We start from the raw sequence: 14320 nt of genomic DNA, 5'->3' as shown, positions 1-14320 counted from the left end.
AAAAAAAAAAAAAAAAAAAAAAAAAAGTAGATGAAATCTACCCAAAATATCAAGCCTACAGTTCTGGTGAAAATAATAAATGACGTCCGAGATTAAATGAGAAAAATCATATGGACCACACTTCTAAAATGGTATATTATTGTTTATTTGTGTTATTCTGAGAGAACTGTGGTATAACTTTTCGAAGATTTTGTTTTACATAGGGTATTTTTTGTTGTTAGGTGAAATATTTTTGTGTCCATGGTTCCAGATTGTTTTCAGTAGAACACATTACAAATTTTATAAGAGCATTTTCTGGGAATTTGAGATATGAATATTTTTAACAAAGCAGATAATGTAAATTAAAGATTCTCTGCAAGATGGTATTGGTTAGTGTCTAATAGAGAATGAAAGAGTAAAGACCATAAAGTAAAATCTGTATTTTGTACAATAAATGACATGATCAGCGGAGCACCTGCAGAAACATACAGCATTATAACATAATTTTAACATACTCAAAATTAACTTCCTTCTCCCTCTTGTGCAAAAGTGGGGCCTATATGGGTATACATGAAATGTACAGAGTAACTAACCTCTATTCCAAGCCAGACACGTATCTCGTGCATATCACAATGCCACTAACAGGATAGTTGGTGGCTGTACTTGTTGTATTTGATTAACTTGTTTAATGTTGGGTATTTTTCATCAGAAAAACCAGAAAGGAAAAAAGTTCTGAGAGCAAAACCTCTGTACCAATCCACTACAGAGCAAGTGCACGCATGAATCTATTGAATTTGAGCTATACTTCTTACGCGACGCACACTATTTACCCTGGGTGAGATAACTTGGACCCAATCAATTTTAGAATCTCTTTAGGCTTAACGAAAATCACATATGAAAGGAGGTACAGAGAAAAATTTAGAATGGAATTAGATCTCTACACCAACAAAAGTTTTTTTTTTTGCGGTACGCAGGCCTCTCACTGTTGTGGCCTCTCCTGTTGCGGAGCACAGGCTCCGGACGCGCAGACTCAGCGGCCATGGCTCACGGGCCCAGCCGTTTCGCGGCACGTGGGACTTTCCCGGACTGGGGCACGAACCTGTGTCCCCTGCATTGGGAGGCGGACTCTCAACCACTGCGCCACCAGGGAAGCCCCAACAAAAGTTTTATGCATGAATTCCAAGGTCAGGCAACTTGCTGAACCATGATGTGGTCACCAGTCTCAGTTTAATTGCTGTTTTGATGCCTGTGGAACATCTAGGACCATACCAGGCAGTGAGCATGGAACACTTTTTACTTAAGCAGAAGCTTTAGGATTCTCTACCCAAGAAGAGAACCCACAGGGCAGCATTTCAAACAGTAGACCTTTACCATGAACCTCCTGATTTACTCAAGTCAGACTTAGGATCCCGATTTTTATCACGAACAAGCAGGCTCTTACCATCATCCTGAATGATTCTCCGCAGGTAGTCGGCCACTAGACTTTTAAGGGATCTTTTGTGAAGCAAGCCTAGCCGATAAGGAAACATAACTGTCGTGTCCACAACTGAAGTATGAATTAACTGTCAAATGAAAGAGGAAAACTCTTTAGACGTTCTTCCCAAGGAATAAGGAAACTGCTGATGGCAGCAACCGTAACTGTAGCAGTAAGTAACTATGCTACAAAAGCAAGTGACATGAGCAGTTACAACAGGCCAGTCACTAGGCACTTAACTTGGATTATTTCACTACAACCTGCAGAGTAACCTAGCAAGGTAGGTATGTTATTGTCCCTTTTTACAGCCAAGGAAACTGAGGCTTCGAGAGGTTAAGAAAGTTACCTAAGCTGAGTCAGCAGGGTAGAAGGAAATCCAATCTCAGCAGCCTGACTTCCAAGTCCACGTTCCTACCAAGAGAGCACCACCAGGGGGCAGCATGAGCTCAGAGCGGTTCCAATAATTACTGGCGGGGTGAGGGGCGGTAAAGGGGGAGCCAGGCTCCTCCCACATTGTGACTAAGCGGAGGTGCGGGCACACCTCACTCTAGTGCAAGTCCCATTTCAGTGGTCTGTCTGTCCCTGGGGAGGGAGCATGGACAAGGATTGGTCCCATCTAGGTCCAAATCCCCTCTGCTTACACATGGAAGAAGGTGAATAAATTTTTCCTGATATTTAATAAAGTAGGAAATAGTGATACAATAAGAGAGGGGTCAGATAACTGAGAGCCTAGCCTGTCAGGTACCAGTTTGGATTCCTTGTTAGAAGAGCTGTACTTTGAAAAAGCGTTGAAGAAGATTAGCCTCAGGACAAGAGTAATTTAAAGATCGATGAAGAGAGGGGTTGGGGCTTCCCTGGTGGTGCACTGGTTGGGAGTCTGCCTGCCAATGCAGGGGACACGGGTTCAAGCCCTGGTCCAGGAAGATCCCACATGCCACCGAGCAACTGGGCCTGTGCGCCACAGCTACTGAGCCTGTGCTCTGGAGCCCGCAAGCCACAACTACTGAGCCCACATGCCACAACTACTGAAGCCTGCGCACCTAGAGCCCATGCTCCGCAACAAGAGAAGCCACCGCAATGAGAAGGCCACGCATCGCAGTGAAGAGTAGCCCCCACTCTCAGCAACTAGAGAAAAGCCCGCGCGCAGCAACGAAGACCCAGTGCAGCCAAAAATTAAATACATGAATAAAAAATAAACTTATTAAAAAAAAGAAGAAGAAGAAAGGGGTTGGAAGATTAATGTTTAGCACCTACTACACCCCATCCATAAACGCTTTAAATTCTCACTTTTAATGTGCCGGCCACCTCCTGGACACTGGTTCCTGGCTGCAGAATACTGAGCACATAAGAGAAGGTGGGGGGGGGCGGAAATAGAGACAAATAGAGAAATCTACGAGTAATCTGGGTGAAAGAAACAGACTGATTACAACGAATAAAAAACAGTGGTTTCAAATTTTCTGGTCTGGGAGACAAGTGAAATAGAACGGTTCCTGGAAAATGAGAGACAGGAAAGTCATGGTGAGAAACTGAGTCTGAGACAAGCTGTCGCTGAGGTGACAGAAGGCCATCCCTGTGAAGAGCTTTCTTACAGGAAGCTTACGTCCCCAACTCTCTTTGCTCACACTTGGGTGGGGTCTGGTGGAAGCACATTCCAGTCTCATCTGTCACATGCAGAGACAACAGTGCTGTGTGAAACAACTATCTATACTATGGTACCAGCTTTGCAGGGAAAGAGGTGGATACTCAGGAAAATTAAACGGCCTTACTTACATTCTTACACTAAAGAAGAACTAGCCCTTCTCGGCATGAAGGTAAGTCCTAGGGGTGGCTGAAACAAATAGTCAAGGTCCCCAAAGTTCTGGAGTTGCACTGTGCAATGTGGTAGCCACCAGCCACATGTAACTATTGAAATTAAGTAAACAAAACGAAAAAATCATTTTCTCGGTCACATTAGACACATTTTAAGTGCTCACTGGCCACATGTGGCTAGTGTCTACCATATTGGTTAGTGAACACGTACAACGGAGAGTTCTGTTGCAGAGCACTGTTCTAGATCGGGGGTGGCCACCAAACTCTCTCTTCCGAGTTATAAATAGTTTAGGCTTGCAGGCCATACCACTTCTGTTATAACTACTCAACAATGCCACTGTAGTATGAAAGCAGCGATAGAAAATACATCCATGAGTGGGTGTGGTGGCTCTGTTCCAATAAAAATATTTGCAGAAACAGGTGGCTAACATGGACCATAGTGTGCTGACACCTGTTCTAGAACATGGAGCAAAGAACAGACCATTGTAACCTGGAGTATTAAGGGGGAGATTTTCAAGTCTATCATGCCAAGAAAAATGAACATGCCATTTGATTTTGAGCCTACCTTACAGGTAGGCTTTATAAGTCTACCTGACTTAATACGAAAAAGTATCTTCCAGGACGTGACTGTAATAACCTATTAGATAAACGTAGTTTTACCCACTTGAATATTAAAGACAATGATCTAAGACCATGTCAAAAGAACGATTTTGGTTTCATCACAATTGATAATGGACTTTCGTTCTGATCTTGTTTAGCCAAATGACTTGGGCATCTTATACTGCTTCTGGTTTATAAGAGTTGGACAAAGTCATCAGCATAGTGATTCTTATCTTGTTTTGTCTAAAAGGGCAAATCAAGCATCAGTGATAACACAATGATAATGACTACCACATTAACACATACAGTTTTATAAGAATATGAGCCTCTAACTCTTTACCTTAAGTGCATAGAGACTACATTCAATGCTATGTCCAATTAGTACAGTGTCAGCGCTGAACAGGTTCAACAAGGTGGCTTGCACATCACGGATTGAGGTTTTCGTGTCCTTCAAGTCATCTTCAACCACACCAGAAAACCTATCCCAAGAAGACACACAGTGCATGTAAGAGTACAACTAAGTAGATTTCATCAGTTATAGTTAGAACACATTACTGACTCAACGTGACAAACATTTGATGAACAGAACAAAGATCTTATTGTATGTCTGCCAACTATCCCTTTACTAGGTTATATTGATATAACCTAGTAAAATTTATAATTTGGATCAATCATGTAAGGCAGGGGGAGACATTATTACAAGTTCATAAAGTTCCTTTGTGAACTCTCATCTCTGTATAATCTGAGTTTTGTCAGTTACAGTTAAGTAGTCTATCTCCCATTAAGGCAAAGCTAAAGATGAAATGTGAGAAGCATGGAAAAGCAGATGGAGCCATAAGCAGAGTCTAGACAACCTGAGTTTGAGCTATGCTATGACTCTGCCATTTACTTATTATATTTGATTTTCAACAAGTTGCTTAGCCTTCTGGTTTCAGTCTTCTCATCTGTAAAGTAGGGTCAATTACCAATCTTAATGGCTTATAAGGACCCAATGAAAATACATGCAAACAGTGAAAATACATGCAGAAAACTGACTATCCTAGTGGTTTTCATGAAGCACATACTAAAAGTAAGTGTTCAGAAATGTGGCTACTGCTGTGCTTTACTGCAAATTAGGAGAAAAGAGATAAAAATACTGCAAACGTATTTTCAATGTAAGCTGTATGTTCATAGTACTGTCTCCTGTAAGAAACAAAAGATACCTGGCTCCATCATCTGGCTTAGTTAAGGAATGTGATGCATAATCAAATATTTGAATTAAGAGGACATTATCATGGATGGAGTACTTGGGTTCATTTTAAAAGAATGCAATGCATTGAATCCTTTTGACTTTTTTTTGTGTGTGTGCGGTACGCGGGCCTCTCACTGTCGTAGCCTCTCCCATTGCAGAGCACAGGCTCCGGACGCGCAGGCTCAGCGGCCATGGCTCACGGGCCCAGCCGCTCCGCGGCATGTGGGATCTTCCCGGACCGGGGCACGAACCCGTGTCCCTGCATCGGCAGGCGGACTCTCAACCACTGTGCCACCAGGGAAGCCCCCTTTTGACTTTTTCTTTTAAGATTCAAGTTTTTAATTTTAAAGCAAGACCTTCAGTTCTCATTTTGCTGCTATGAGTATCAGTAATTAGCAAAGCATTTCCTGACTTGTTCCAAAAAGGAGTTAGAAAAGATTCCGCTAAACCCATGGAAGAACGAGAACCAATAAGAGTACAGTAACTTTAAATATAGTACAATTTTGTCAGTTATAGCTCAATAAAGAAAAAAAAAAAGGAAAATATAAAATAGATGGGGCTATTAGGATATGGCCAAAATGAGTAGGAAAAAAAATCAAATGAGGTCAGGAGAGAGATTAGTAACAAAATGCATTTTCTGATAACAGCAACTTTTACTGAGTTTTTATGTATACAACCATTTTTATGAACCATGAGAAAATTTAGGTTAAAAAATACTTGTTAGCAGAATTCTTTATAATTATTCTCAAAATTTATCACAACAACTTTTAATTCACTTGACCACCTTGCCTTACTGTGCTCCAAAATTATGGACATACACATATATAATATATATTATGTATACTATATATACTATAATACTATAAACTATGTACTATAGTATATAATGCATATAATATACACGTGTATGTGTATCAAGTCATATTTGTTCATATATACATATACAAATGTATGTATATATGTGTGCATGTATACACACACACACACGTCATATTAAGTACCATTGGAGAATTTGTTAAAGAAAATTGAATAAATACAATCACACCAGTAATTAACACTTCTAAATTTTCATTGTACAATAAGATCAATGTCTTCTATTTTATATTTAAATAGATATATTTAAATAAATATATAAATATGTCATGTCATATGGCTTATGTGCCTTTAGGAAATCCAATTCAATTAATCAATGATATTGTTGGGTGTTTTATATGAGGTTTTTAAAAATAAAAGGCACATCTATATCATACTGTCTCAAGTTAGCATTGAATTTGGATCAGAAACATGTCCTACTTTAATAATAATAATAAAATAGAATTTGTACTGAACCAGTGTTCTGTATGCTATATCAAAGCTATGTATACTCAGAGACATGTCTACAGGATTATAGAAATTTTCATCTAATGGGAATAGTATGGTATTTTCAGAAGAAACTGATTAATGATTGAATGAATAAATGAATGAATAAATAACTTGTTCAATATTTTTGTCTGTCTCTCTAGCCTCCTACCTACCATTCCAACATGTAAACACCATGAGTGCTGAGGCCGTATCTCTCATTTCGGGTTGTTACCCAGGGCCTAATACAGTGTCTGCATAATTTTAGCAAGGTACTCAACAGAACATGAATAGTTTTGAATAAACAAATTAATTAAAAGCAAACAGTGTTAACTCATGCTCTAAAGTTGAATCAAATAAAAGTACCTAGGCTAAAACTCAAAGTACATGTTGAATGTTCTATAATTTCAAAAACAAACCCCTGTGTATAATGCATACCTAGTGTTATAGTCAATGACTTCTTCATCTGGTTTCACAGATGTATCATAGCCCACCTGGAGGCTGGGATCAACCACTGTCACTTGAGTAAGTTCCAAACCTTTGGCTGTATAGCACTATAAAGACGGAAATATTAAATTTAAACATCATATTGGGCAAACATATTTTAACATCTTAGATATCTTAAAGGAATATTTCTAACTGGAATATACAATCTAACCCTATCATTCAGTTTTGCTAACAAAAGCCAGTGTCTGGATCTGACGGTCATATAAAAGATGTTCCAAGCTTTAATTTTTTCCTTAATGTTGGTAATATTTCTGCTAATAAAAATAATTTCATTTTCTTGGCATAGGCTTTACAATTATTTTCATTAGAGATCAGTGCTATCCAAAAGAACCTTCTGTGAAGATGAAATGTTCTATTTCTGTCCTGTCCAATATGGTAGCCACCAGCCACAAGTGGGGATTGAGTATTTGAAATATGGCTAGTATGACTGACGAACTAAAATTTTAATTTAATTTTTTATTGAGGTAACATTGTTTTATAACATCATATAAGTTTCATGTGTGTAACATTATATTTTGACTTCTATAAACACTATAGCACGCTGCACCACCAAAAATTTTGTTTTCATTCATCACCATACAGTTGACCCCCTTTACCCATTTTGCCCTCCCCCGCTTCCCCTCTGGTAACTGCTACTCTGTTCTCTATACCGACACGTTTGTTTGCTAGTGGATGCCATATTGAACAATGCAGTTATAAACCTTGTTGAATGAAAAAAAAAACATTTGATTTCTAAGCCAGAAACAGCTTTCATTGTCTGCAATTAAAAATCTAAGCTTAGGGCTTACCTGGTGGCACCAGTAAGAGGCCCGTGTACAGCAAAAAAACAAACAAAACAAAACAAAACAACAACAACAACAAAAATCTAAGCTTAAAAACTGAACACTTCCCTTCTATATCTATTAAAATTAAACCCCACAAATCTGCTTTCCGAATATGCCACAGGGAACAAAAATTTAATTTTATGTTTTGTTAAAGATGACTGTTCACATGATGTTTGACACATACAAAGCACTTTGCCATATATTAGTGTATCTGATTCTCACCATCACTGTCGGGTTATTATTAACCTCATAATTTACATATTGGAGCATCCGGGAGACTTGCCTGATAAGCAGTGGAGCTTCCGAGGTCTCATGATTCCAAGTTCTGTTTTTCCCCTACTGTTTAGTATTGATTCTCATATGGAAGAAGGTAACTCCCTATAAATATTTTACTGTCTCTATAAAAACAATAGCTTTTTAAAAATTAAAGCTTTTATGCTGATTTGGGGGTTAACAGTAGTATTCATAACATTTTCCACCCATGTAATTTCAGCAACGTAATGAGTAGGACAAGCAGTGATTATATATAAATAAAAATTAGTAAGTAAAAGAAAGAGGATCGTGGGCCAACTCCTGGCTCCATCACCAAGTGCAGGTATCCCACCAAGTCACTTAACTCTTTTCAGCTTCAGTTGCTTCATCTGAAAATGTGTGAACAACATCGCAGCACTGTGTGGGACAGAGAGAGAGCCTGGGAACGTTCCTTACACATGCATAAATAAGGCAAAACATACCACCAACGTACCACCTCACAATTCACGGCAAATACAGCATGATTCCCGCTGCGGGGTGGGAACTTGACAAAAGTCTTCACAAAGCCTTCTAGGTTTTCTTTTTGGTCCTGAACGTGAAGCTGAAACGAACACTGCCAAATAAGTTACTGTATGTTTTGGCAAGAGCAACTAAGCTCATAAAAATTTCATCAACTGAAAATTAGTGGATTATACCAAATGCTTACGGACCCCCAAGGTCTGCGCAGGAGGCAGCAACTCTGGTTCTGAAACAAGCGGCATTCTGGGGAACAAGCCCTACCTTGGCGACCTGACACCCGGGGGATCCAAGGACACCTTCACAACAGCTGTACCGCCTTTCTGAGCTACCAAGAACTACAAACCACACGAAAAGTAAAAATCAAAACAAGGAAGCTTGACAAGGCGGAGTGGCTAACTCCCAGAGCGTCTCACCCACAAGGATCTTTAAGACTGCACCATGCAAGCTATCTGATGTAGAGTCTAAAACTCTGCATGGTTGCTTTTCTAGCTATTATGTAACAAACAGGAAACACTGACTCCTAGAAGCCGAGTTCTCAGAGGCTGCACTTTGAAGGTGAATTATAATTACCGGCGTCTTGAATGCCTTTCTCCCCTTCCTCCCTTTGCTTCCCCATAACGTGGCCGGGCCCCTCAGCACCTCTCCTGATGTCACTTCTTTATCCTGCTTTAACTCTACCTCAACCATCCTTTCAAAACATTCTCCTCCCTGACCTTCCCTCTGTGCTGAAGCCCCTGGATGATGGGCTCCGGCTACTGCCCTCTCCCTTCCTGCATCTGACCTGAGGAACATCACCCAGTTACGTAGACTGAGACCGTAACAAAGATGTTGCCTCCAACCTTGGCTGGACCTCTGAAATCCCGACACCCTCTTCTTCCACTGCCTTGGCCAGACACTTTGCACATTTTCACAGCAACAAGCCTAAGCCTTCGTCTCTCTTTTCTCTCTCTCACATCTTCCATCTCACCGTACCCTTACCTACCCCAAGCCCTTTCTCCCTCTGGCCCAAGGTAATGTTCTCCCAACTGTTCCCTAAAACCCCCTCTGCCTACAGTAGGTTTTGCACCAGTTTTCCCATAAAACGTGGTTAGATTAATCTTCCTCAAGCACATTTTTCATTACATCACTTTCCTCAAATGCTTCACTTTTACATTGCTGATCAAATGCATATTTCTCAGGCTGGCACTGAAGACTCTTGCTTAACCAACCTTCTATTACCCATCCAATCTTGACATCTCATGGCTTTATCTTACCTTCTCCTGTGATGAGAAAGGGAGGCTGAGAACCAGTATTAACAGAGCATCTGTTAGAAGCCAGGAATTGGACACGTCAGCTCACTAAACTGCACACAAAGCTCATTCTATGAATGTGGAAACGAAAGCTCAGAGAGCTTCCGAAACCTGCTCAAGATCTCAGAGAAAGTAAGTGCTGAAACAGCCCAAAATCTCAGGTCCGCCGGCTCCAAAGTCCCATTCTGTTCATTATGCTGTGTTGTCTAGTTATTCCACACAGTAGTTAATCTGCTACTTTTATTCTCCTTCAGTGTCTTCCTATTTTTCTTCCCTTTTGGAATTTACAGTCTCCCCACCCACTAAAACTAAGCCCTAAACACTTAAGTCAAACTTGTCTGATTTACTTTACTATTGATCCATTATTCTTGTATTTATTCTATAATTCAATCACATTCACTGTTCCTCTCTACTTCCTCTGCTCTGCTTTATTTTCTTCATAGCATTTATTATAATAGCTTTTTCATATTCATTTCCATATCTACATAAATAATTCATCTGTTCACCCATCTATCCACACAGATATTGACAGCCTGTTTGCGTTAGGTACCATGCTAAGTGCTGGGGAAACATTGGGTCCCTCCAAGAGCTTGCAGTCTTTTGAAGATGGCAGATAAATCACTAAATCGTTACAAAACGCAGTTGGGTGCTGTCAAAGGCAGTGACAGTCAAAGGCCCTCAAAGGTTGTGATAGAAGAGGGAGGACCTATTTTAGATCACGGGGTCGCGAAAGAACCTTGAGTAGGTCACATTTAAGCAGAGACCTAAAGGATGAGAAGGAACCAGCTGCGTGAAAAGGAGACAGCAGGTTAGAAGGCTCCAGAAAGTTGGCCAGTGTGATAGGAAAGAAACTGTGGAAAGGGTACAAGATAGCGGGCAGAGGCCAAATTCGGCAGGGTTGACAAAGTTATTGAAGAATTTTCATTATAGCAGGGGAGTGATGTAAACAGAACTGTGATTTAAAAATTATTCTGGGAGTTGTTGGGTGAGAAGTAGCTTGGGGCGGGGGAGTGTTAAGACTGGGAGGATGCTGCAGTAGCTTGGGAAGGAGATGAGGGTCTTGTGGCCCTGGCGGGGGGCAGCAGAGGTGGAGAAGAGACACTTTGGAGGTAACAGAACAAATGGGACTTGGACACTGCTGAGATGAAAGGGCGCACCAGGGAGTTCCCTGGCGGTCCAGTGGTTAGGACTCGGTGCCCTCAATGCCATGGCCCGGATTCAATCCTTGGTGGAGGAACTAAGGGCGCTGGCATAGGCAGAAAAAAAGAAAAAGGGAAAAACAAAACAAAGGCCTTGAATGGGGGGGTGTGCACCGAGGGGAGACAGTGATGACTGCACCCAGGTTTTTTGGTCTGAGTAGGGAAAAGAACCATCTGAGTTAACTGTAGGGAATTTACTGTGCTGGAGAAGAAATGGGGGCTGGGCTGGGGGAGAGGAAGCAGTTGTTCATCCCTACTCAGTGCAGGGCAGGGGCCAAGGGACTGAAGCCGTAAGCAATTATTCTAACGCTGGCCTGTGAAAAGCAGGTGAAGTCAGGAGGTAGCTGATTGACCTGAGGTCTTAAACAGGCGGAAGGATCATCACAGCCATACTTCTTGAGCCAGCGAGCTCCAAAGTTAAGAAGTGATGGTCGGGAGTAAGTGTTTGTAATGGAAACTTTTGAATCAATACAGTTTCCCTTTACTGGACTGTATTTAACAAATACACATCGAACTGAATACTTTATTCCACTTTTCTCCCCACCGCTTTGGCACCGGCTCGTCAAGTAAATGAAATGGAACGACCAGATACCTGCCTTTATGACTCACCAGTCGGCCAAAGTGGTAGTGACATTCCTCTACGCTGCTGTGTTTGCCTGCAGGAGTCACGCCATAGATCTTCCCACATCGACAGCACATCTTCCTAGAAGCTAAAACAGAACATGAAGTAGAGTTATTCATGAATAGATGCGGGGCGGGAGATGAGGACCTGCATGCAGAGACTTGCCTTTGCATTCCTGATCCTGTCGTGAGCACAGACTCAGTGTGATCTCCAAGTAACAGGAAAAGGAACAGAATTATGCAAAGGAGTATGTGCAGGTGAGCTGCTTCCTGCATCAGGGCTGCCACTGCTCAAACAGGCATTCTCCCACCTGCTTCCAGAGTCAGCCCAACGCCAGGTAATTGTGGCTTTAGCACCACAAGTTGACTGTCACCAACTTGATCTGTCATCTACTCTAGTACATAGTAACTCCTGAATTAGGACCCATGTCTTCCTTTTAGACACATAGTGATCTGTTTATTGTCACTGAGAGTGTATCTGGGCTTTTCACTAGACCCGTTTATGAATACTTGTTTTTATTAATGACCCTCAAACTGGCTCTGATGACGATGATGACAGCAACTCTTTTATTTGGGTGTCTGTTATGCGATGACGAGGCAGGCACTGCACCAAGCACTTCAGATGCACTATTTTAACGGATTCTCATAGCTACTGATGGGGCAGCTACCATCCTCTCATTGTTCAGAGTGGGGAAGCCGACACTGGGAGAGTGACTCATGACTTACCCAGCACCCAGACCCTGATTTGCCTTTCTCCTTCAGAGCCCCGGTTCTTAACTGTTAAGTGTACTGCCTTCCAATGAGAGGATTTAAAGGAAGGTAAAGCAAATGGCGAAAATAATCCCAAGAGAGAAGTTCTAAAGATACAAGAGTTTGAAGCTAAATATCTTCTAGCCAATGAAAAATATTTCTATAACTGCATTTCAAACTCTGATGGACCTAACATTTGACAGTTGTGTTAACGTTAAATATTCTCTTGCTATCTCTTTTCTGGGGGGAGAGGGAGTGGGATAAATATATTAACTAACTATGCCCGGTATTCGGAGAAAATGCAAAACAATAAGACTAACTGGAAGTCTTTTTATAAGAATTCCTAGTGAAAGGGTATGAAGTATATGGAACACAGCACTGCCTACATATGTCTAGGGGTAAAAGCAGAAGCTCCAGAGTCAGACTCCTTGGGTTCAAATCCTGGCTCTACCACTTATTTTCTGAGTGACCTTTGATAAATTATTTGACCTCTCTGAACCTCAGTTTATTCATTTGTATAAATGCAGGTGGTAACAGTACTTACCTGAAATGGCTGCTAAGATTTAATAAAACATTACATAAATAAAGCACTTAGATACTGGGAATAAAATGAAATGGAAAGGGAAAGAAAATGAGATGCAACAATGCTTTTACCTGTAGCCTAATGATGCAGCCATCATTTGTGGCCAGCTTGTTTCCGGTAGAAAATGTCAGGACACTGGGACTTTTATTTTTCATATTTATTTATTTGGCTGTGCTGGGTCTTAGTTGTGGCACATGGGCTCTAGTTCCCTGACCAGGGATCAAACCTGGACCCCCTGCATTGGAAGCGCAGAGTCTTAGCCACTGGACCACCAGGGAAGTCCCAGAACACTGGGACTTTTAGGGCTCCCGTCTTAGCGTGTAGAAAGGATAATTTTTGGACCCATATACTTACGATCATTTACAAGAGTTTTTATCATGCCTGGGTTTAAAAGAATATTGCCTCGTTTGTCAGGGTTGGGTTGGGGGTAGTTATTTTCACAGAACTGTGCTTCAGTTAGAAGGGAGCCTTTAAGACGTCTGTAAAGAATAATTCCTGTGAGCACTAAGAGAAAAAGAGAAGCTGTCCAATAAAGTTTAAATTGCTTTTTTCCCTTTTTAAGTAGTGGTAGGGTTAGAGTCTACTAACCCTTTTATGAAATGCTAGGATTCTGATTAACATTAAGTAAGACAGTAGTCTAAAAGAATCCAAGTCTTCGTTGTCCTTCAATAACAGCCACAACAAATCAATATTGTTCCCTGGACCACGCGATGTCCTAAGCTTTGGGTGAGAGATGGGAAAGTTAAAATTATATCAGTAATAGCTGGTGCATATTAAGCAGGCCGAAACCTGTTCTAAGCATGTTGATTTCAACTTTACATTAAGCCAGAATGGCAAGTGAACTGACTTCATTTTTACAGATGAGTTAGATGAGGCTCAGAAAAGTAAGGACATATGACCAAAGTCACACAGCACAGCTGATACACAAACCCAGGCCTTCTGGCTCGAAATCTTGCGTAACAGTTCTTAATACTCACTCGGATAAGTACAAAAGCTTACAAGCAGGAGACAATGGGAACCCTGATGACTCTCACAAAGGCAAGATAGCTCAAGGATCTCTTCCCAACACCAGTAACCCAGTCCCAGATCCCCTCACTCTAATGAGCTCTAGAGAAAGTTTCTCTAATTTATTATTAAAAACTTTAGCAGAATTTACTAGACATGCTTTAGCAAACTCTTTTGTAAAACGAAAAACTGTGTTATGAGAAGTATTAAGAGATTCTAAAAGCATCTACGTTGTTTCAATTCTTACATGAGGCTTTTTTTTTTTTTTCCGGTACACGGGCCTCTCACTGTTGTGGTCTCTCCCGTTGCGGAGCACAGGCTCCGGACGCGCAGGCTCAGC

General features: G+C 41.1%; 1 protein-coding gene across 3 annotated transcripts in view; it reads right to left on the bottom strand.

Moving 5' to 3' along the window:
- Positions 1–14276, bottom strand: part of LOC114883893 (RNA exonuclease 1 homolog) — a 28745-nt gene extending 14469 nt beyond the window's left edge. For all 3 annotated transcript variants that reach the window (XR_003790720.1, XR_003790721.1, XM_029202111.1), the window contains exons 1-6: positions 14228–14276; positions 11631–11731; positions 8508–8615; positions 6870–6985; positions 4203–4341; positions 1421–1541 (exon numbers count right to left, since the gene is read on the bottom strand). Coding sequence is in view for 1 of the 3 variants with exons in the window: in XM_029202111.1 (XP_029057944.1) it covers positions 1421–1541; positions 4203–4341; positions 6870–6985; positions 8508–8615; positions 11631–11720 (574 nt within the window). In the remaining 2 variants the exon portion in view is untranslated. The remainder of the gene's footprint in view (positions 1–1420; positions 1542–4202; positions 4342–6869; positions 6986–8507; positions 8616–11630; positions 11732–14227) is intronic.
- Between the last annotated feature and the right edge of the window lie 44 nt (positions 14277–14320).

The sequence above is a fragment of the Monodon monoceros genome, unplaced genomic scaffold (assembly GCF_005190385.1).
Source record: "Monodon monoceros isolate NGI ecotype Baffin Bay Population unplaced genomic scaffold, NGI_Narwhal_1 Super_Scaffold_5, whole genome shotgun sequence".
Classification (NCBI taxonomy): domain Eukaryota; kingdom Metazoa; phylum Chordata; class Mammalia; order Artiodactyla; family Monodontidae; genus Monodon; species Monodon monoceros.
Note: the sequence above shows the minus strand (reverse complement) of the source record. Positions and strands in the feature narration are given on the sequence as shown.